This window comes from Pecten maximus, chromosome 1 (genome assembly GCF_902652985.1).
Source record: "Pecten maximus chromosome 1, xPecMax1.1, whole genome shotgun sequence".
Lineage (NCBI taxonomy): Eukaryota > Metazoa > Mollusca > Bivalvia > Pectinida > Pectinidae > Pecten > Pecten maximus.
In genome coordinates, this window is record NC_047015.1 from 48,809,815 (window position 1) to 48,835,009 (window position 25,195).

General features: G+C 34.8%; 1 protein-coding gene across 1 annotated transcript; it reads left to right on the forward strand.

The window, feature by feature from the left end:
- Window positions 1-2,881: 2,881 nt before the first annotated feature.
- LOC117336571 (WD repeat-containing protein slp1-like) lies at window positions 2,882-24,667 on the forward strand (the record flags this gene model as incomplete). The annotated part of the gene is given in 8 exon segments (XM_033897185.1): window positions 2,882-3,022; window positions 10,245-10,515; window positions 18,263-18,408; window positions 19,188-19,368; window positions 22,523-22,629; window positions 22,819-22,965; window positions 23,851-23,934; window positions 24,455-24,667. Coding segments are annotated over 7 exon segments (933 nt in total), but the record flags the coding sequence as incomplete, so codon positions are not given.
- Window positions 24,668-25,195: the final 528 nt, after the last annotated feature.

Here is a 25,195-nt window from a genome sequence, read left to right on the forward strand (position 1 = left end):
ATCCGCTTAATTATATTAATTAGCTTGTTGGCTCGGATTGAAGCGCACAAGGGGTACATTAAATTACTGTGGGAGGACACAGGAGAATCTGGGGATAAACCCAAATGGTTGTGGCAGGTGACCACATAACTTTTCACGTCTGTGCGATAGAATGCCTCTCCAGTTGGGTCCCTAATATCTACAGACCATTTACATATAAATATATTCCAAGTTTCAGTAGTCATGAGAACTGATCAATGAAGATGTTTGTGACATGTAATAAGGAGTCTTTAACCACTGTGAATCTTATCACATAAAAATAAAATCCAGTACAGTCAGCTTAACATCACAATTGACTCAGGGTTGCCAATCTCTTAGTAAACTCTAGATGCCCATGTGGGAGACTTCCCACCAAAGGATTGTTCAAAGTTGGAGATTCATGCCAATATTATTTGTAATGATTGCATTCATGTGACTGGATGAGATCTTGCGTGACACAGGGTAATTCCCCATGTTGAAAATAGATACTGGAGAGACATTTTATCGTATGATTTAAATTATAATTATGGCCACAGAATGTTTGAAGCTCGGAGTTGGGGTATAGAATAGGTTGATTGACCTGTTTATGTTTGCTGACTTGGATGCCAGGCTACGGTCAGGTATAATGAAAATAGATTGATGTTTCAATATAATATGTGTGTTTTCTTATATATGCACACAATGGTATAAATATAGATGAAAACATCCTCTGAAGTGCTGACCTGAGGAATATTTGAATATTGTAACATATCTATATATTGAATATTTTTTTTTGCTCTGTTATTTTACCTGGTGTCATAGCCTACCATGCATCCTGACTTCATCTATTATGTATTAGTACGCTCACATGGGGAATAACTCTTGCATTAAGTTGTACTCAAATGTATATGTCTGATGTTTGATTGGAAATTAATCTTTTTCTTGGGGGAGAGCATTTTATGAGTGTTCCATATCCCTTTAACACCAATGAATTATGTATACATCAGAGCCAATACTCAGCCAACTGACTGGCTTTGGAATTTCATGGTGAAATTATATAATTAGGCCCAATTAATTAAATTATTCATACACTGATATTGATAATATGAACACCACAGATGACAATATAAAGCAAATTGTCAGGAGCTGTAGTTAATAATTAACCAACACAGGAATCCAATTCCAGTTAATATTCTGGGAATTTAAAATCTAGTTTTAACCTGAATTTCATTTTATATATGTCAGTAAAATCCAAATCATCGTTTAGTGATTCCTAATTTCAACATCAAGTTCTCATCCAGGTATTATGAAGTTATACAGTAATATAATAATCATTTATAATGGCATCAGTCCAATCTAGGCTACTTCACTTGTATTATATATTCCCCGCTTTAATATGTTGTTGTAAGGTTTTTAGTGCGATGGAAAATTCTCAAGATCAATGAACAACTGTTTCTATTGTAAAACTTAAAGTATTTATAATGCAGTTTATATATGCAGCAGCATACATGTGAATTGAATAACACATCTTTGGTGTATAAGTAATAATACTGAGTTTTAGCTATACATTATTTACATGATTAAATTCCTTTATTGTTACTTGATACATTAACACTGTAATGTGGAATTTCTTAAAGCACAGTCATGTTGATATTGTATATATCGTACCTGATATTGGCCAGTGACATTTCCTATCTATAGCTATGTTTATGTTGAATACTTTCATGGGTTCAACATTCTCAATTTTAAAATTAAGATATGTGTACAGAATTTAAGTTGAAGATATTACTTGTCCTATGATATTGTATCATTAATTGAACCTTTAAGAATAACCACAACTGTCTTCGTAAAGTCTGATTTATAACACAGTCGGGAAAATCTGGAATTGATTTTATGAGGAATGGACATCAAGGAAGAAATTTTTACTGTGACCAGTTGGTCAACAATCAGAACTATTTAGTATCGTGTACAGTTATGAAATGATTTGGGATACATGTCTTTGTTGAAATTTTCATCATCACTTTTGTTAATTCTAATTAGACTAAATACCGGTTACAAGAGGAGACATTTTTATACAAGCGAGTCTAACCCTGTGGTTTCATCTGTGTATCTGCATGCATGTATCCATCAAACCCTGTGGTTTCATTTGTGTATCTGCATGCATGTATCCATCCTTTTAGTTTTGCTTCATAATCATCGCTCTCCTATGTCCTCTGAAAAAAAAACATTGCAAGCCACCAGTTACTGTTTCTTGTTTGTGTTTCAGAAGACAGTTATCAAACTTTGATACCAAAGTTTGCAGTTTGTCTGGAGCATATCTGGGTTCTTGTTAAAAATGTGCCTTTAATTTGTTCATCTACTCATGAGTTTTGAGTCATATTTATCTTAGAAAAAGCAAAAGATGGTATCAGCTGATGCCAAATTTTAAGAAGATAAAATTCGGATTTACGGTATGTCCAATAAATGACCATAATTATTGAGTGTGAATTCATCAGTACATACATTTTTTTTTATATAAATGCATGGTAAGTTTTTATACATTAGAAGTAAACAATTTGTCCCAACAAATATGTATTTCCTCTGTAGTAGAGTACATATATATATATATATAGGTATTTATTGAAAACTTGGACCTGCTTGTACAGTGTATACATTGAATGGTTGAATTTGATGGGTGTCTAAGAACAGATTAGTGGTCGGTAAACAGGTTTACAGGTTCATACCTGTGCAGACTATGTCTATGACCATGAGATGTCGACCGGTATAAACACGGACTTAAATTTATCCTAAACACAATCTGGAGGTTTTAAAGGGTCACATGAGAATAGCGCTCCCTTTAAATAAATGCAAAAGCTCACTCTGTAAAAATTATTAAACTTCAATTGGCTTTAACGGTTTAGAACAGGATCTTGTAGTGTCTTCAAATAGGGTCAGGTTCAGACACAGCTTTTCAGCTATCGCAGATTCATTTAGGTACAGCACAGGAACAGGTGTACTTAGAGAGAGCTGTAGGTAGAAAGTTCAGGTAAGTTAATTAGTCGTAATTTAAGTAGTTTAATTGGAAATGCAATATATATTTTATGCTGCACTAATGATACTTTAAATAGAAAGTTTATTATACTCATCATGGTAATTAGGATAGAAACTAATTAATATATAAAATAATGATATATTTTGTGAATCTTAGAATCTCAGGGATCGAGTCAGGGTATACCATATAACATAAGGCTAGCACTAAACCTCATATTTGCCTCCACAAATGACCTGATAATATGAAAAAAATACTACTAAGTTATAAATGACCAAGATATATTAGTGTAACAGTCAATTGTAAAAGAATTAATACTCAACACTTCAAAAGCAGTTTGGTGATCTATACTTAATAGTTACCTGACCTACATGTTTAGTTGTTAGTATTGTAAGCATTAAATGTTAATTGATTTTTTTAAAACTTTTCGTGACTAATGAATCTTTAATTACTGTTGTAGCATATATATATAAATAACATTTTTGGAAATATCCATTAATTTATCATAGTGCTGAACTCAACTGTATGCTGTAGCCAAAATTACAGATGATAATATGTCAATGTTTTTTGGTTTGTCAAGGTAGTAATATTTATAATTGATGAATCTCATAAAAAATATGCATTATGAAGAAAAAAAACAACAAAAATAATTTGTTTTGCCAACTTAGTTAAGTCTGCGACATAGAGTAAATGACAAGACAGATCAGGGATTTTAAATTTACGAGAAAGCAATGTACAACCACAATACATCACACATTGTTTGTTCAAATCCTGTGCTACTGATCATAGGTACCCAAAAAGGCCACGGCCAACTGGCTGACTGGGCACATGTTCAAATAGAATCAATCTACAAGCTGCTTAGCACGCAGTGGTTGAAATTGGTATATATACATGATGTGCTTAATTTTTGCAATAGCAGCCATTAATCTTGTGGGTTTTTTTTGTGTTTTTTTTTGCAAATTTAAATGTTTCTGTTTTAAGAATTTACACAATCTTGTTGGAATTATAGTAATAGGCTTTCCTTATTCCTATTTAATTATTTCAAAATTGTAACTAAAGATTGTTTATCAAAATCATTTTTAGTATATATCATGAATATAAAATGTTGCTTTAAAATTGTATTGACTTTTAATGCTTCAGTTTTAACACTATCTTCAGTCTGCCACTTTTACAGTGGTGTCAACTCTGAAGAGCTACTTTTGAACATGTTCGACTGAAATATATATTATGTTAATAAGATGGCTTATCTTGTACTTAAGAATAATAAACCTGAATTATAAATGTGATGCACGGTGACCGGACAAATCTGTGTGTACCAATTTATATACCACTTATTGTAAACTCAGTGGTCCTGTTTATCAAAAGTCAAATACAGTAACCTGGTGCTCTACATTAGCTCATTTTCAGGTGACCATGCATGTACCTGTAAACCAATGGTGAAAGTTTTTGATATTATAGAAGTTGCTTTACCTATTAGACTGCACATACATGTATATGTATATGGACCATTCAGCTGACATAGTCTCTTTGAAATAAATTAAGTTTTCCGACCTTGACCTACATATTTGGTCATAGGTGTCTTTGCTGTTTGATACATAATTATAGAGTTACTCTTAATCTCACCATTATAGTTATATATATTCCTTGCTAGGTATGAGGAGATGAACAAAATCATGCTACCAGGATTAATTTTTAATTCCACCATGGGACTTTGTGAGAACATGGTGATATTTACTAAAGAAATTTCCAAAGTCAAGAAGTTGGTATTACTATATGCTTGTTCCTTGGATCTGAGTTCATGTAATAGATTTCTGTATACATGTATATATTAGGTAAACCTGAAGGGTGACAAACAACCTCTGAGTGTTAATATTTGTTTATTTACATGATATCAAAGTTTCTTGCAACCATCAACAGGATTTGAATCAAATTCCAATCTACACTTGTAGTTGTTGTGCCCAAAATGGAGAAGTACCAATTTGATCATCATGTTTCATTCGGATATTTGGCTATGTATATCTACTTATATCCATGCGGGGAAATTACAGACCCTTTAAGCGCTATCTTATTTATATCCATGTGGGGAAATTACAGGCCCTTTAAGCCTTTTGTTATGATAAACTATTGATTGTTCTTTAAAATAATGTCAGCTTTTTCAGATAAGGTAGGTCAAATCGTGCGACGGATCTAGGGCAAATTAAAAGTTACTGTACTTATTAAATACAATATATATAGTTATACATTGATAATATTTTTTTAGATAACAGAATATTAAAATACATCTATAACAATAAACCTCTTTATCTGCCTGTGTGAGTGTGTTAGGGGAATGTCACTGGACACATAATGAAGTGTTTAGTTCTCGAGAATGGTAGATAATTGTTCAACCATAGTTAATCAGAAAGAATTGTAAAGAAGAACATGGTTGGTTAGGCGTCTTTTGAAATGTCTTGTTTACAAACAACAAGGGGGCATTAAGGTGTTCATTCCCGTTTAATTGGGTCGCCCAATATACAACCCTTTGGACATTCCAACTAGTGTGAAATTTCTACAAAATGAAATCGGTGTAAATTGTAGAATTTATCTTTTGAAATTTCCTTGTTGATTATCTAAATATTCTGACTAAGGTGATTGTATACACACCTGTGATAGTGATACAAACACCCTATACACACCTGTATAAAGTTTGATACACGTATATATATATACTATAACCTTATGGATAGCTAGACATTCAACACCATCCAGGTGAGTCAAATTAAACTTCAAATGTTGCTAGTATTTTCAGTTTATTGCCGTCATACTATTATAAAATGTAAAGTGTTTGTGTGGTCTTCCCAATATATTCATGTATGCTAAAAAGTAATTCATAGATTTTATGTGAATGTGTGTATACACAAAATAATCAAATCAGTAAAAAAAACACATTTTTTTCTGGTATCCGGTTAGTTACATTTAGAGAGGTATTGACAAGCAAGGTACACCAGCATTTAAAAGATTTTAAATTCTACATGTCTGGAGTGAAAATTTTTAGATATTAATAATGAAAAGATAACAGGCATCTGCTTGCATTGAAGGGATCTGAAGAATGTCATTTGTATTAATGTGAGTCGGGCAGCACAGTGGATAACACACTTGCCAGCCACCTAGGTGGCCAGGGTTCGATTCCCTTATTGGACTTGAAAAGGTATAGGGTTCCTCTGCGGGATTATGTCGGTTTTCTCTGGCTTTCTCCTACAGTTTAAGACCACTCACACACGTCCATCAGGACCAACAAGAGTGATTAATATATTATTGTTGGTATTAAAACTTTTATCACAATTGCTGTAAAATAAATAAAGTTAAATTTTTAATTTTATGACTTAAAAACAAAATTAACATATATTTAAATTGATAGATATACCACAGACTTTAGGGTGAAATTGCTATACAAAAGTAGTTAAGAGGATTAATTCACCATAGCTTTTTCTCACTGGTTTGGGAAGGGGCCTTTTTGTCTCATTTTGGGAAGAAAATTGATGAATTGGAAAAGATTATTTCAGGAGTAAAATTTTGAGAATTTGGCTTAAATATGAAATAATTTCAATTGGGAATGGGGCCCATTAACGGCCCCAAAAAGCCATCAGAAAAAGCCCTGTTCACAGATAATGTCCGTTGACAATTTTAAATAGGAACAATTCATGTATTATACAGATCAACTTATTTGACATCTATTGATTACAAAAAGGTATGTCACAGTTGGTTTGAGCTGGGTGGTCGAGCAATGTAGACACTTAAGTGGGTTCAAAAGTACAAATATTGACTTGTTCGGCATATGACTCAAAGACTGAAAAGTACAAAAACATGTCATTCTCGTTACATTAAGTGATTCAAAGAAAAATATGTTTGAAAACAATCTAACATATTGGTTCTGGCATTGAATCAAAAGTCCAAATCCTGACCGTACTGGAACGTCAGACTTAGGTAATTGTTGTAAACAACTTGTGGACATGTTGATTTATATTGAAGTAAACAGTGACTAGACAAGGATTTCTTGTTTTGGGATATTAACGTATGTGTATAATGTACTTGTGGAACTTAAAATCTATATACCTGGTTTACAGTTCAGTCACAGGATTAAGCAGAACCATTTTGGAATTCTCATGTAGTGGCTCTATAATTTGGTATGTATCTGAGGTTTGTGGTAGAATATTCAGCTAGACATTCTATATGTGTCAAATTTGATTAATAATACCGTGGTATGTAGCTCAGCCGTACTAAGGCACAAATTTTACTAAATTTGTTTTGAAAACTCCACATATCACTACTATCTTCCGGGTGTATTCAATTTAAAAACAATTCAAGGTCGCTGATAATCAATTCATACATCCACAAATGTTAGGTATGCTACTCAGGTGAGATATTGTGTTTCAATTTACACCTGACTTTACTTAATCCACTTTTTCACCGACTATAATGGGCCGATCAGACTTGGTCGTAAAACTACAGAGAACTATATCTGTGGTTATGCAACATTTTAACAATACACTGGTTTATGAGTGTTTCATCATAAGGTGATTTTAGTTATATCTGATAAAAATTGAAAAATTTCTCTTATCACTTTTTTTTTCTTATCTTTGATCAGTCGAAATGAATACAGAATGTATATGCGTTTTCTGTGACACAGTCGATATTGACTTTAATATAACACAGGATTATGACTTAACTCTATGACTTGTTTACACACAAATATGACACACAGGTGTGTGTATTTGATGTAAACATGTCTCATTTTTACCAGCAGTCTGTGTTTGAATAATGTGCATCTTAAATCAATGTTTTTCTTGCCAATAGAACTCAAAGGTGCGCAAAATTACCCAATTCACTGACCCAATGCATTTAAGCGTATTTGTCCCAAAAACAAATGAAAAATTTCTAATTCTTTCCAATTGTGTACACAAATAGACCAGATTAGTCAGGGGTCAAAATTTGTGTGCCATCATGTATACAGCTAAAATTTACACTGCATTTTAAAACTAGTCAAGATAGCACTCATGAAAAAATTATCAGCATGTAAATTTTTAACATAATAAACATGTAAAATTTTCCCCATTCATGGTTAGAAAATTATGATTGTATGGCACTGTAATACTGTGTAATGTAATTTCAATAAAACATGTAACGTATACTCTAAGTCAACAGGATTTCACCAACTAATGTGGGGGAAAAAAGGTATAAATTAGCATATAATCTATATCTTTAAAAAAAGATGTGTTTACTCAATGTTTCGATCCAATCTGAAGTAAATATTTTTACTTCGTTATACTCCAAGATTTGTTTGATGAAATAATCACTACAGGTGGCATCAATCACTGTTCCAGGTAATACTGTATTACTGCATTCATGTTGATGGATTATGAACACTTAAATGGTAATGAAAACCTAATTTGTAATGGCACTTTCGTTTTATGGTAATATATCACCAGATTTCCAGCTATGCACAGTTTAAATACACATTTACATGTATATGCTTTGTAAATTTTCCATCAGATTTCACGCTTAAATAGAGCTGTATAGAAGTTTGATTATCATAAATCACACTGCCAGCCAGCCATTTTTCTGTAAATTGGCCCTCCTTCAGTCTCATAGCCAATCTGATAAAACTTCTCTGTACTGAATGATCACATTTTAAGTAAAATTCTGACTAGGAATTTTTACAGAAAGTCTATAGTGAAGATATACACTCGTATACATGAGATCTGAAACAGATCTGGAAAAGATCTGGAACATTACAGATCTAGATAAATCTAGCAGATCTGAAATACTCGATAACATTAAATCTGGGAAAATCTAACAGATCTGGTATATTCTAAAACAGATCTGGAAAACTTTAAAGTTTGAATTAGATCTGGAACAGTATGTGTATGGAGCAGATCTGGAAAAATCTTAACAGATCTGGAATGTACATTATGAAAACATGCAGCTCTGGAAAAATCTAACAGATCTTGAAATACTCTAAAACAGATCTGGGAAAATCTAACAGATCTTGAAATACTCTAAAACAGATCTGGGAAAATCTAACAGATCTTGAAATACTCTTCTGCAGATCTGGAAAAAATGGAACAGATCTGGAACGTTATGGAGCAGATCTAGATAAATCTAGCAGATCTGAAATACTCTAAAACAGATCTGAGAAAATCTAACAGATCAGGTATATTCTAAAACAGATCTGCAAAAAATTTTACAGATCTGGAATGGTTATGGAACGAATTTGGACAATCCTAACAAATCCGGAAAATTCCAAAAATCTGTCTGTAAATGTGATTCAATTGAATTTGATATAAGATTTTCTTGATCAAGATCTTGATGATTTTTAGTCATACCCATATCATTACCATATGATTACTAAGTCAAAATCTATAAACTTCTGTTAAAGATTCTATTCACTAAAAATGCATTCTATGTTTATACCTGTACACCCAACAGTAAGTCTGGCTTCCTTTTATACGATGAGAAGTCTGTATTACCTATAAACATTATTAATTAACCCTTTAATAAATTCTATCAATATTGCTTTGATCAAGAAATCTTTTCCATTAGCGGTTGTGATCATGTACGAAGTCACGAAGGAGCTACCATCACACATATGTGAGTGCCTGGTCACTCCGGGACTCCCTACTGGAGTACTGGAGAGTTGACTATTGGAACTCGATCCTGTTAATTATAAATTCTAAACAATGTTTTATATTGGAACATTAGTCGCAAATCTAATCACGAACATGACCGTTAGCTAATTAATTATTAATTTACTGAAAGGTGTACAATAATGATTTAGTTAAGAGCAAAATGGATCAGACTTAGTTGTGACGGTAATGTGGTCGAAGGGAATTACAATAGATCTCTGAATGTCTTTGTATCTACATGAAAAGTCTGCTTAATGGTTTGGAATGCAAGCTGTAGAAATCAGTCATTGTCATCCGAGTTAAATACTCGGAATCCTGAAAGCTGCATATTCATCAGGAAAACCCTCATTACTGTTAATGATCTCACTTCCTTTTGGAAATGTTCCATTTAAATCGGACGCGATGGCTTCTGCCACTTATTAATCACCGGAATGTACCTGCACTATATGAACACATAATACACGTTAACTTTTAATTTACAGATGGATGAATTCTGTCTTATCTGACATCCTGAATTAATTTCTCACTTTCTTCTTTTCATATTATGTCTGAATCAGAGGTGAGCTTGGCAACCCTGTCATGACTGTATAGCAGCAAAAGAGCGTGATTGAGAGCCGACACTGATATTGACGTTTGGATATGTGAGACTGGCTCACACTTGTTTGTTTCTGACGAGTAAAAAGACGACTCTGTACAGTTAGGACGACGTCAGAGTCAGAACATCTTGACAATATTTTGAGGACGCTAAACACTGAGGATACCAAGCCGCCAACATGTCACGAAGGAGACTGGAGCAAGCCATATTGGCTGGCCAACAGATTGAGCAAGGTCAGTTTATAAATTATGTTTTCATTTTGTAAATTTTCAACTTTCACAATTTCTACAAAATAAGGAAAGACCATTTTTACAATGTAGAAAAAGTTATAACTCTCTCTACTCTAAACATCTCGCTTAAATTGTTACAGGGGCAAATCTTAATTCAGCTAGGAGGGAAAAAGTTCTTTCATAGGGTAAAAGTTTCCAGGGCAAAATCTGTTTCCCATGGGAGTTTTATCAATATGGGATTGCCAGTTATAGCATTCACACACCAAAAGGAATATCATCACATATTCTAGTTATACAAACTGGTTCTGTATTTAGTTGATATAAATATTGTAATATCTACTCTCAGAAAACATTACAGTGTTGTAATTTGTTAAAGAATCCAAGCAGCAATACAAAGCGCAACTTCAAATATTTCACATATAATGAAATCACTGCAGTTGTAACCAGTTTTAACACATATCATGATATCTTTGATAAAAAAAACTCCGATACATGCATCAGTCGCATATACATTTTTGTACTCTATTGATGTGATTCAGGAAGCATTGAATTGTCAGTATTTGTCACAGCTTTGCAGAACTGTTTCTGAGAATTTAATTTTAGTTACAGAATGTTGATAGAATATTCACTAGTCTTAACAACTCTTCTGGGAAGACAAACCAATTAGTAGAGTTTTTATTCACAGGCACCCGATGACAGTGAAAATAAACCTGAGTGAATTAAGTGCTATTTACTGTAGTATGAATGCCGTTAACGAGAATTATTGGCTGTGGTTACAACTGATCTATATCTCATATAATGATCAATATGGCATGTTTTCAGTACCGAGCTTTTGCTACTGTAGTAGCATATCAACACAACAGGGGTACCTGTTTTTCTACATACGTGTATATACCTCATGGGTTGGGTCCTAACTTCAAAGACAGGGGCATGGGCCACAGGCACAAAATGTTTTTTAATGGCCCATAGAAATTCGAAAGTCTCACATAGGCAAAAAACAAATGTCCCATTGGAATTTTTACAACACTGAAAATTGCCCATTATACCTAGACTCAGCCTTCCCAATCCCTATCAATATAACATTTATATTGGTTTTGCATTTGTTATATAAGTTGTTCTTGCCGCAACGCTATTCGAGGGGTCAGAGAAATGGCGTTGTCTGTTCCTCCGTTTGTGTTACATTGATTTTTTTGCTCTCAGTTCTACAATCTATTGATGGATATAACTCAAATTTATTGGAATGTGTATAATTGACAATATTTTGATGAATTTCTTAAACGAGTGCTCATGAAAACAAAATTGTTGGAGTTACTGCCCTTGAATTTGTTTTCTCCTGTCAACTTCTTCTTAGCAATAGTACTGTGTAACTGATCTCCTTTCATGGCCATGAAGGCTGAGTGTTCAGGCCATGAGAGGAGGTTACATTTATCCTTCTCTGCCTGGTAAGTCTAAGTCCTGGTGCCAGGATGTTATACAGAAGTTGGGTACGCCATGCTTGATGGTCCAACTATCTGCTGTGAGCAGTCCTCTTCGGCCTGATGTTGCTTGGTCAGTGTTATATGGTTCTCTATGTAAGCTAAGAATAATACAGTATGTAGTATATGAAATTCATGTTGCATCCATTTTATCTTTATTGCCAAAAGCGGCAGGGGAGGCAGGGGACAATTGGGATAAGCTTGGTGTGTGTTTCTTTTGTTTAAGATCACAACATAAATATTGATTTCCAAACAGTTTATATTCTGGTTTGTTTTTGTATTGAAGGTTTAAAATCTGTTTTCAGAACTGAATAAAAAAAAGTTCAGCACTACCTACCTACCCATATGTAAAACCCTGTGGTCGGGTTACAGCAAACCAAGATATTTTTAAAGATGGCCTAAACAATTAGAGGTTATGCTTGTATACAATGTACTATCAAGAGAAGTAGGAGGTGACATATAGGAGTTGAGCTAATATGTCACCAGAAGGAAAATGTCTTATAAAGTTAGCTAGAAGTCCTCAAATTAAAAAAAAATAAGATCGTTTGAGAATTTGTGATTTGTTAACTTTTAGAGGCAGGTGTACATTGTATTACCCATGTTGACACGTCATGCAAATGCATGTCTCGAGTGGTTAAGTGCTAGTTAATTGTCAATATTTGAATGTCTACCTTGAAATTTGAATTTGAGCTTTTCATGTTTAGATCTACTTCATATAATTTGCTCATTTTTGATCCGATCAAGTAGCACATTTAAACACTGTCCTAGACTTAATGTAAGGCATAGCTTTTCTGTCCATCACTACAAATACAGTATAGACTACAACAATTATTCTGAACAGGAAATGATTAGTAAACAATATTTTTTTATTCAACAAGTTTTCTGTGTTTTATTCATAATTAGCCTATTAACAAATTATTTTTAATTCATAATCAATGCATTCTGAAAAATGTTTTTTTAAGATCCCAAACTACGTCAATACAAGTACAAGTGTATTCAACTTGTAAAAATGAATCCTAAACTTTAAAGTCTCATCGCTGAACCATTTAATAACTGACTTTTATCTACAATGGCTATATTCGTGTATTGATGTGATTTTATGAAGTTTATTTAGGAGTTCTTCCACATGTGCACCTACCTTCAACCCTTATTGCTTCATTTGAAATTTGAAATCAAGTCGAAGAAATAGACAAAATATGAATCTCATATGGATTGTTTCAGCCCTGAGCATCTCAAAGTCATCAATTATCAATGTTTTATCATGAATATTTATTTTACATTTTTAAGTCAATAATTTTTTTCCCATGCGCATGTTAAACCAAAAATTAAAATCATACATACATTTTTGAAAGTTGAATAATGAATACTTAAATTCTAATTCTGAAATCGTCCTTTTGTTCGGTTTTTTCATTTTATGACCAACAAATGACCTTGTGTAGATCATAAATAGACTTTTGTATAGCAGTGGTATTTAAGTCAGTAAAATTTTCTCATTATGAGAAAAAGAGTTTTTGACTGGCCTTCGGTATATTAGGTGCCAGGTTAAAAGACGTTAACCCCAGTGTTTTGTTATATATTTAGTGTTCCACGCATATGGGCATTGTACAGTTATAGAGTATTTTATTATACCCATTCAAGCTAATCCTTTATTGAACTGTGCTTCAGTTTTCACCTTTCAATGCCATATGTAAACAAACATTATTTTCCTCATGAAACTTGCTCATACAATGCGGGTATGATGCATCTTATAGTCCCCAAATCCCAAATTTTTAACTGCCACACTGTAAATGACCACACAGGCATTTAAATGACAGTTTTCCAAGCCACAATTTCCAAAAATCTGAAAAAATATATTTAAAGAGAGTATATGTGTATATACAGTCTTTCACTATTGTGTGCAACACATTAAATTGAACTGAAGCGTCAAGGTCAAGTTCTAGCTCTGATCACCTCTCTCTGGATTGGCTCGGAATGTCGGTTGATATGATGACATAGACTCCAAGTTAAGGAAAAATGAATCGATTCGTTTGCCAATTATTGGATCCCACCTTGAAGTTTTTATTGGTTCATAAAATAGAAGGGAAATAGGTACTACTGCCGAAAGACTGGTAAAATAAGCAATTTGATTTCTCAGGACATGGCATCTATTGTTAAACTAGGACAATAGCATATACCTGATGTATTGTGTATCATTATTACTACCTATTAGTCCCCTACTGGTGAAACCACGGGTACTGCAGGTTTCCTCCCCGTCCATCTGTCTGTCCATTCGTCCGTCCGTCTGTCTGACAATCTGTCAACACAGTTTTCCACTCTTTTCTCATGTAGCCATGCTTCAGTGAATGTTGGTGAAAGTTGGTATATAACTTCAGTATGAGTATCTACAGATCAAGTTTGAGTTTAAGAGTTTTTGGGTCAAGGTCAAGGTCACTCACTATTTTCATTCGGGTATATGTATTGCTTTAGCAATACCCAGCATGCTAATGTTTATAGAGATCACAGTTGTAACCTGTACCATTTGCTAGTAATTATTTTTTTAACAAATTCAGCTAATAGTGTAAGAGTTGAAGTTTCTATTGTAAATATTCATTTTTTGGCACTTCTTTATAACATTTATTGAACAAGTCTGCACATTTGCTCTAACAAGATTTCAGTAAGAGATTCTTGTGGATTGATGAGCTGGTGACCTAGTGTCTGTTACCAATAATGATGTACCTCCTTAATTGTTCAGTGTTGATTGTGTAGCCATATACTGTAGCTGTTTTCCAGACAATTCTCGTTTGTGAATCTCCTCCACCTCATTAAAACCAGTATGAACTTTCATTTCCAGGTAATTATTATTGATGATGGCGACACGATTGAAAGTATAATTACGCCTCAATTGGCGTTATCAGTCTTTGAAGCAGAGCAGTGTTTGTTAGTGTCAGAGCTGTTCCCTGTGACATCTCATTCTATTATGTAGGTTTATTGTTTGGTTTCCAGGTAACTTGAGATTTCACTGCCCATTCCTGTGTTCCATCCCTGTTGTGCTTTGTGTTGTAACTCCTGATACTGTTCGATACCACTTTCACTGCCAGACATGAAATACATTACCTTTTAGATTCAGAGTGGTGTAGGGAACCTAGCTATTATACAATCTGTTAGATGGCTGAGAATACATTTTGCTTTTCATTTTTCAGGGTCTCTATTCCACATTTTTTGGTCAGGCGGCTTGTGGCCCTATATAATGCCTTAGTTATAGGTTTCAAGGATTTCCTTGACGCAGGTTTCCTGCATCTTGGATGCAGAATAAACATAAAGGACTCCCAAACTAAATGCCTGTGCATCCTTGGGATGTATTGTAATTACAAAAACTGCCATCCAATGAAGAAATAACAGTTGATTTCAGTATTTTATTGTGTTTGTATTTTATTACATAAGGCAACATTATTATACCTGATGACCAACTTGGATGCTGAAACTGCTTTATCATGATTTTGTCAATTTTAAAATGTCATGGGACTCCTGGATTTCAAAATGGGACTCCAAATGTTCACATCTGAGAGTCCATGGGACCCTGCATAACAAAATTACAGGGAGAACACTGGGGTTTGAAATGCTGTCTCTTAGCTTTGCTACTCTAAGACTACTGATACTAGAACTCTTGTAGTCATCAAATTTCATTTAACTGGCCAAGAGTGTGCTGCCAATTTATTTCATGATACATGTGTGGTAATAAAACTGACGGTTGTGTTATGTCATAAAAACAAGCATACAGGATATTGCTAAAGCAATACATGTTCCCTACTGACCCACACTAAAAATAGTAACAATGACCTGGTTCTTGACCCAAAAATCCTGATATATCATTGTATTAAGTTTAACAAAATCACTCGGGGAATGAAGCTACTAGAGGGCTGACAAACTTGAGCGTTACATACTTGTACAAGTCAGACAGAGAGGAAATCTATACTCCCACAGGTTTCACCAGTAAGGGACTAAATTATGTGATATAGTGATCAGTAGTAAAAACAATATAATACCTAAACCAAGCCAATGTCCGTTGTTAAGAGAAACGGCTGTTTTTATTTTGAAGTCAGATTGTGCTTTCAGTTGAGGTTTTAAACAAATTAAAACTTTTCAGTCTTAAGCATATAAAATGAAAAACCGAAAAGAGATTACCTACTTGATATTCTAGTGTGGTTTTATCTTTGGTTTACATAAAGTATTGAGTTATCTGATTTATATCTCCATAAATTCTACTGGAATTTTAACATACTTGTACAGTAAAAAGGTTACACATGAAACTTATCTCTCAATCCATTCTATTAACTAGCCAGGATATGTCAGCTAGTTGTTTTGTCTACCAGATGGTGCAATGACTTCCTAGAAACAATCTTGTTGGTGGATTAAGTGTGATAAAAACTATTGTTATAGTTAAACCTGGCTGGTATTAATATCACACTTTAGTCCTAAACTAGGGACATTAGTGGAAAACTTCATGTCTAAATTTCAAGACAAATTCTGGATACAACTTACATCGACAGTTATGAGCCTTATACTGAAATGTTCTTTCCCAGATTATGACACTTTTCCCTTGTGATTTCCGAAATGGTAAATGTTTAACATAAATTCTGTTTCTGTGTTTGCTAAGTGTACTTCCTTATATGTAGGACTATCCCAATACAATAACAAGTATTGTCTACCTCTTCTTAAAAGTTACTGTAGATTGAAGTTTGTCTGGGGTAATATGCTTCCTCTTACTCTCTCCTCCAATTTTTACCTCACCTGCCTGAAAGGCATGGGGCTTATGCTATGATGTTGCATCCTTTGCCAGTTGATCAGTCTGTCCTGCCTCAAATTTCCCCCTTTAAACAACTTCTTTCAATAACCAAGAGGCCCAGAGACCACATATTGGGCCTGTAGCATGCTGGGGTGAAGGGCTAACAAGTTTGTTCAATTTAGTGACCTTGACCTACTTTCAAGGTAATGGGTCAAATGTGTCGAAAATGCATACTTTAATATTGCAATGAAGAAATATTCAGCTTAGCATCAAATACAAAGGCAGATCAACTTTCAAGTTACATTTGTAATTGCAGAGGAGCAATGCTGATCCTTTGGGTCTCTTGTAATGAAATATGATGAGTACCCCAAGTAGTTAGTGATTGTGTGTTTGCAATTGCAATTTTTTTTATTTCAATGATATTCATGGAGTTATTTCCCTTTTATGCTTTAATTCTTGCATTGAAATTTATTTGATCTGGGATGGATATTAAGTTACTCTTCAACTTGATTACAATTCTTCACAATTCTAGCTCTGTCAGGTAAAAAAGGAATTGACATCAGTTGAAATGAAAAAAATAAAATGAGATTTTGCATATTTAAAATGCAGTAATTCATCCAATAATGCTGTTCGGTGGTGATTGCAATTCAGATAAGCTGGACCAGCTGCCAATTACAGCTAAGATAAGATGGCTCCTAGGCTGTGGTTAACACAGTAGTACCCATACTAAATAATGTAATTAGTCCAAGGTACAGCTAATACAGAATCACCGCTTCCTTGATCTGGTAATTAGGATAGCACTAGTCAAGGTGCCGGTGATATAACATAATGGATGTGTGTTATGAAGGTAAGGAATATGGGGATTCACTTTGACAGAAATTATAGGAAATGGGATAATTAGTTTTATGATTAAGACTATTGTGAGGATTTACAATATATAAAAATAAATGTACATGTGTAACCTTTATGTGTATAGCTATTTTAGTTGGATGTCATTGCCTCGTTACGGGCAATGTAAGAATATCTCAAAATCTGCTGCAGATACTTGTTACCTGCCCGAAGTATCATTCACGTTCCTTGAATCAAGGAAATTCCTTAATATGGAATTTTCCTTAGGATGGCATTTACTATTACAGTAAGACAAAAATCTTCTCAATTTTTGGAATGTTTTCCTATGGAAAATTTAAAGTTAAAAAACATTGATGAAATTGGGGCTTGTTAGATAAAAGGAATCACTTACGAGGATCATAATCTTTCATCACTGTTGTTTCATCTCATGGTAAATTCTAGCATGAATGGAACTGTTAGATGGGGATATAAAATGTTGGTCCTGAGTTTAAAGCATATATTTGAAAAAATATATATATTATAGTTAATAACCGAAGAACAGTTATACTGATAAAAATATGAATCACCATACAGCCCTGAATCTTCTGGAGTAAATATTTAAGATAAATACATTATTTATGAAGGATAAAAAGTATATTTGTTTATGTATGATGATTCCTTTCAGGGAAAGGCTGGCCACAGAGGTTCTCCGGAATGCAGATCATCAAGGAGATACCTTTTGATATAGATGCCCTAGGCCCAGTCTACTCGTTACAGTACTCATACGACGGGATGGTTCTCGCTGTGGGATTTGGCAATGGTGCAATTAGTGTAAGTTATCTCCCTTCAAGTTTGTTGTGACATCACAGAATTGCTTTTAAAATGTCAAATTTTGTTGAAAAATGTAGCATTACTATATTAATAATTCATATTTGGTTTATCAGTATGATTTTGAAATTTTATGATAGAAACATATAAATGATTTTGAAAATGCCAAAAAAAAAAAAAAAGTAGAAGTCGAATTTAATGCTTAGAATTAAAACTGCATGCCACATGACATAAAATGATGTTAACAAAAGTGTACAGTCGTGTATAAAGATTAAAAGACACTTCCAGGTGTGGACATTTTGTTCAAATTTTTGAGTGGGTGCTTCTTAATTCAATTATTGTAAAAAAAAAAAAAAAAAAAAAAAACCAGTTGAGTAATATTATATTGATTTTACAATGAGTCTTATTAGCCCCATGAAGATAGCATTACACAACTGCTAACCATCTCATTTAACCTTTCTTACCTTTTGGGGTAAAGTAGCCTCTCCTTTCCTTTGATGTGGATGGACCAAGTGTAGAAATGAGGGAGATCTGAACTATAATGGAATGATTGATTAGCCTTACTTCACCAATATTGATTTTAGCTTTATTTGATTATTCTGAAGCATGCAATTTATCATTTTTAAATGCCTGGTAACTTAATCTGTAGTGCCAATAATTGATATTTAAATTGACGAAATGATTGTGTGTATACACACACTGATGAAACTGTGATTTTTCTATAAAAAAAATTCCTGATTAACATTGACTATGATACATGACTCAAAAGTTTATTTTTTTAGTTATATGAGTCCAAAACTGGTAAAATGCTTCGAGAGCTAAGGAAAGCACGGTATGGCGGCCTGCAGATCATGTGCATGCGCTTTCATCCAAAGAATCATCACATCCTCCTCGCATGTTCTGCAGAAGGCAAAGTGTTTGAATGTGACACCAAAGATGGCAATGTTACAGAAAGGATCATGGGTCAGTCTAGTTTGTCACTTGGCTTCTTGTCATCGCTAATGAGACAGGAAAATCTCACATGATACACAGTGTTAGATTCATTCTTTCTCATTCGATCTGTCAACCTTTTTTTAAATGCATTATATCACTTTTAATTGTCATTCTGAAACTCAAATTAAGAATTTGAAATATAAAAAGAATTAATTTTCATTTTTATGCATATTTGATACAAAAAAAATATTACTCGGATGTATTCGAGATTGATTTTTAGCCCACCATCTGATTGATGGTGGGCTATTCAAATCGCCCTGCGTCCGTGGTCCGTCGTCCGTCCGTCCGTCCGTCCCTCCCTCCGTCCGTCCGTCCGTCCGTCCGTCCGTAAACAATTCTTGTAATCGCTAATCCTCAGAAAGTACTGAAGGGATCTTTCTCAAATTTCATATGTAGGTTCCCCTTGGTGCCTAGTTATGCATATTGCATTTTGGGACCGATCGGAAAACAACATGGCCGACAGGCAGCCATCTTGGATTTTGACCATTGAAGTTTGTTATCGCTATTTCTGAGAAAGTACTGAAGGGATCTTTCTCAAATTTCATATGTAGGTTTCCCTTGGTGCCTAGTTATGCATATTGCATTTTGGGACCGATCGGAAAACAACATGGCCGACAGGCAGCCATCTTGGATTTTGACCATTGAAGTTTGTTATCGCTATTTCTGAGAAAGTACTGAAGGGATCTTTCTCAAATTTCATATGTGGGTTTCCCTTGGTGCCTAGTTATGCATATTGCATTTTGGGACCGATCGGAAAACAACATGGCCGACAGGCAGCCATCTTGGATTTTGACCATTGAAGTTTGTTATCGCTATTTCTGAGAAAGTACTGAAGGGATATTTCTCAAATTTCATATGTGGGTTTCCCTTGGTGCCTAGTTATGCATATTGCATTTTGGGACCGATCGGAAAACAACATGGCCGACAGGCAGCCATCTTGGATTTTGACAATTGAAGTTTGTTATCGCTATTTCTCAGAAAGTACTGAAGGAATCTTTCTCAAATTCCATATATAGGTTCCCCTTGGTGCCTTGTTATGCATATTGCATTTTGGGACCGATCGGAAAACAACCTAGCCGACAGGCAGCCATCTTGGATTTTGACAATTGAAGTTTGTTATCGCTATTTCTGAGAAAGTACTGAAGGGATCTTTCTCAAATTTCATATGTAGGTTCCCCTTGGTGCCTAGTTATGCATATTGTATTTTGAGACCAATCAGAAAACAACATGGCCGACAGGCAGCCATCTTGGATTTTGACAATTGAAGTTTGTTATCGCTATTACTGAAAAAGTACTGAAGGGATCATTCTCAAATTTCATATGTAGGTTTCCCTTGGTGCCTAGTTATGCATATTGCATTTTGAGACCAATCAGAAAACAACATGGCCGACAGGCAGTCATCTTGGATTTTGACAATTGAAGTTTGTTATCGCTAATTCTCAGAAAGCACTGAAGGGATCTTCCTGAAATTTCATATGTAGGTTCCCCTTCGTGCCTAGTTATGCATATTGCATTTTGAGACCAATCGGAAAACAACATGGCCGACAGGCAGCCATCTTGGATTTTGACAATTGAAGTTTGTTATCGCTATTTCTCAGAAAGTACTGAAGGAATCTTTCTCAAATTCCATATATAGGTTCCCCTTGGTGCCTAAATCTTAAATTTTATATATAGGTTTCCCTTGTTTGAAAAGTACTAGAGGTTTCTTCTGAATTTACACAGATTAGTAAGACTTAGAAGAAGAGAAAAGTAGAGAAAAGATCAATCTGACATGGAACCTATGAAGAACATTCAATGGTGGGCGCCAAGATCCCTCTGGGATCTCTTGTTCTTTTTACACCCTGTACAAGAAATCTGTTTATCAGAGTTACTCGAGATTGGTTTTTCTTCTGCCCTGGACAGGAATATGCACAATTTACTGGTGTGAGATTTTCTTATCTCACCCTAGGGTTGAGACAATCTACACATGCTCTTTGAACATTCTCAACAATTGTATGACATCACGCCAACAATTCAATTATGTCAGCATTGCCTTGCATTGATGTAATACAAGATGTATCAATATTAGATACCTAAGAGGGTAAACAGGGTAAGAGAAAAATAATCATTACCCCCTTCTTGGGAATGAGACGTGGGCTCTCAGCAAGATTGTGTTTGTTACGTATCTCCCCCCTCTGGTTGAGATCCTCCTCTCTCACCACCATTAGAGGGTGAAAGATTCTATTATACCATTTTGCAACATCCGATTCGACATTTCCCCTCAAACTTTTGTTACAGGATGTCAGTCCTTGACTGAGCATGAGATTAAATCATTCTCAAATAGACAAGGTATCAGATCCTATTAGTCATGCACTCAGATTGGCCACTTTACTCTTAGAGAATCTCTTGTAGTAATGTGTCTGTCCATTTGTCAATCTGTCCTTTCAGGGGTCACAATAGATCAGTCAGTTAGAGTGTCGGCCACGTAACCTCAGGGTGAAGATCCGAGGTTCATGGTTCGACACTTCCTACTTATAGAGGTTTGTGTTTCTTGGGACGTTGAGAACGGGCTGTCATAGCTGTGTCCATGGGCACGGTGGCCGAGTGGTTAAGGTGTCCCGACAATTTAACACTAGCCCTCCACCTCTGGGTTGTGAGTTCGAAACCTATGTGGGGCAGTTGCCAGATACTGACTGTAGGCCAGTGGTTTTTCTCCGGGTACTCCGGCTTTCCTCCACCTCCAAAACCTGGCACGTCCTTAAATTACCCTGGCTGTTAATAGGACGTTAAACAAAAACAAACCAAAAAGCATGATACTTCACCCTAATTGCTCTGGATGGCAAGAGACGGGCCTCCCATATGTTTTTCAGTGAGGAAGGCACCAACTATTACGTTACAAGGAGACCCCGCCTTAAAATGACCCTGGCTGTTCACAGGGCTATTGACCCAGCAAACAAACAAACAGTCAGTCCTTTGGTATCAGCACTTAATTTTCTTACATGAGATAATTAAATCTTAGGATCTAGAAGGTCAAAATTTCTGATATTTCACATTGTGGTACACGATAACAAAGTCACTGTCATTTCTTTAACCAAAGCCACATCTGATGCATGGAATATAAATATTCTAAACTATTTTTTTACAGAAAAAGGAAATGAGATCAACTGTCTAGATTTTGACATAGATGGTCTGAAATTTGCCACAGGAGGAAAGGATCTTGCAATACGTATATATGATGCCAAAACATACCAGGTACGAATATAGCTTTTACTAGATATAAAATATCAAAGGAAAAGTTGTTAGAACTATGGGAAGGACTGATCAAAGAGAATTTTGAGAGATGTTTGCTCAGTTATAATCAGTTACCTCCCTTTAATTAGGAAGTCCTACCATGATTTTTAAAATCCTCACTGCATAAATATGTTACCTGCTTTGTTTCAGTTAGAGAAGTGCTACGAGGGCTTCAGCGTTAAACAAAACCCTAATGAAATAGAGTCTGCCGGTTGTGCCATGAGAGTGTTTGCCCTGAAGTACCACCCAGAAAATGAGCATATATTCGTCACTGGAGGCTGGGATGCACATCTTAAGGTACTAGTATTATCTCTGTTTTCATTTGTCCGATTGTGGAAAAGCAGGCATATACTGTATAGTTGTTAATATTCATGGGGGATTTAATTTGGCTTTATTCACAGTCATTAAATATATAGCGTGAAAATAAAAAATCCAGCAAATATTTGTTTACAAATGATGCGCAGAAGTGTTTACTACAGAATGTTTACAAGGCGTGGTTGTGCGGAATTTAATACCTGCAAACTCGGGTCTGACTGGAAAAACTGGGAAATATTAGGCCCTGGAAATTTAACAATTATACAATGTTTCTTATGTCCTGGTTTTCTGCCTGTCAAAGTAAACTCTCTCTCTTCTTCAAATGCATAAATCTGCATCAAAACCTCATATATAGTACAGAACATCTTTTTTGAGTTTTTGGTTTCAGTCATTGGTGAAAATTTAAACATACACAATAAAATCATTTTAATGCACCTTTCAGACCAACAGTATTGTTTTCTTAACCTTTGTTGATATCATAGAAGAGAAGTCTAAATGAAAATGTTGGTAATTATTTCATGGTGAATTTCATATGATTCCTATTCAACAATTCACTCAAGTATAACATGTTTAAGTAGTTCACAAGTCTTACATATTTAAAGCATCACTGAATTTTAAATAACTCCCCCCAAATCGAACGCAAACCTCCTATATACTTTTTCTTCTCAGATCTGAACCAACATTATTTATAGGATTACTTTCTAAGAAATTTAGTTGTAAGCAGCATATTGGTTCCTGAGAAGAAGTTTTTCAATGTTACAGTGTGAAGGTGATAGAGTGTCTTGTACTCTGTGTTATTAATTTTTTGTAGACTTAATTATAAGAAATTATAAAAGGAGTTGATATGAAATTTTGCATTATTTCCAGATTTGGGATAGTCGTAAAGAAGGAAACGCTGTATCACGGGCAATCCATGGACCACATATTTGTGGAGACAGTCTGGATATTAAGGTACACACATTTCAGTAGAAAAAACCCAACAGTTTTCATAAATTCCAAAACCAATTTGTTGCTGGTTCTTCTAACAGGTTTCAGTTTGTGTTTCCCTGGAAGCTGAGAAACAAGCCGGTCTGTACACTCGTAGTCATGTCCTTGGGCAAGACACTTTACCCTAATTACATGTGATGGGCATCCCATATGTCGTTCAGTGAGGTAGTCATCAACTACTACAAGGAGACCCTGCCTAAAAGGACCCTGGCTGTTCATGGAGCAATCTTGTTTTTGGTGTGGGTTTAGGTATTTTGCTTCAGATTGGAAAGAAAGTTAGTGAATTGAGGAAGAAATTTTGAGTAGTAAACTGCAAATTTTGAGAATTTGGTTTAAATATGAAATATATTCAATTGGGAATTTATCAGCCCCAAAAAGCCCTCAGAAAATGCCCTTGACTAAAGAGGATAAAAGATCACACATTGAATTGTCAGTGATTCTATATTCTAAACAGTATATGACTCTTGTTTGATGCTGATTTCAGGGATTTGAAATACTGACCGGTTCCTGGAGGAAGAATCAGGCATTGCAGGTTTGGGACTACTCTCAGGGCAAAGTGAAGAAGGATATGAACTTTGAACTCCACGGCCATGATGGGGCCTATCTGTACTGTGCCCAGTTTTGTGACAATGATATCATCATGGCGGCTGGCAGTGGAACAAATAGTTGTGAGGCCATTGACAGGAACACCCAAAAGGTAATCAACCTGAAAAAGTCTTCAAGTTTCGGTCCTGGGCTCTGAAAGATTAATTTGTTTCTCATATAAATTAGCAATTGGGAAGCTTAAAAGTAGGATCAAGGTATTTCATCACTACATCATGTCCTGTGTCAAATCACACACAATTACTGGAAGTTTTGAGATCCTAACTGTTTATAGTATGGGAGAGTCATATTGATGACGATGCATGGCGGGTTTCTACATCCCAACTGTTACAAAATGTATCCTGTGTCAGGGGAGCCATTTCAGTCTCTGTCTGTGCTGGAACCCCATCATAAAGGAATCCTTATAACATCTTTATTATTTTTATGACACAAAAGATTTTAATATTGTTTGAACTCTAGTTTTATTGTAATAAAATGAAACTGTGAACATGAAGAAGTGTATGTTACACAAATATTTGATATATCATTTTCAAGGACACAACTGCCCTGCAGGTAGGGCGTAAGAATTGTACCTGCTGCCCCCATTGCATGATCGTAAGAGGCGACTAAACTTGGGATCTTA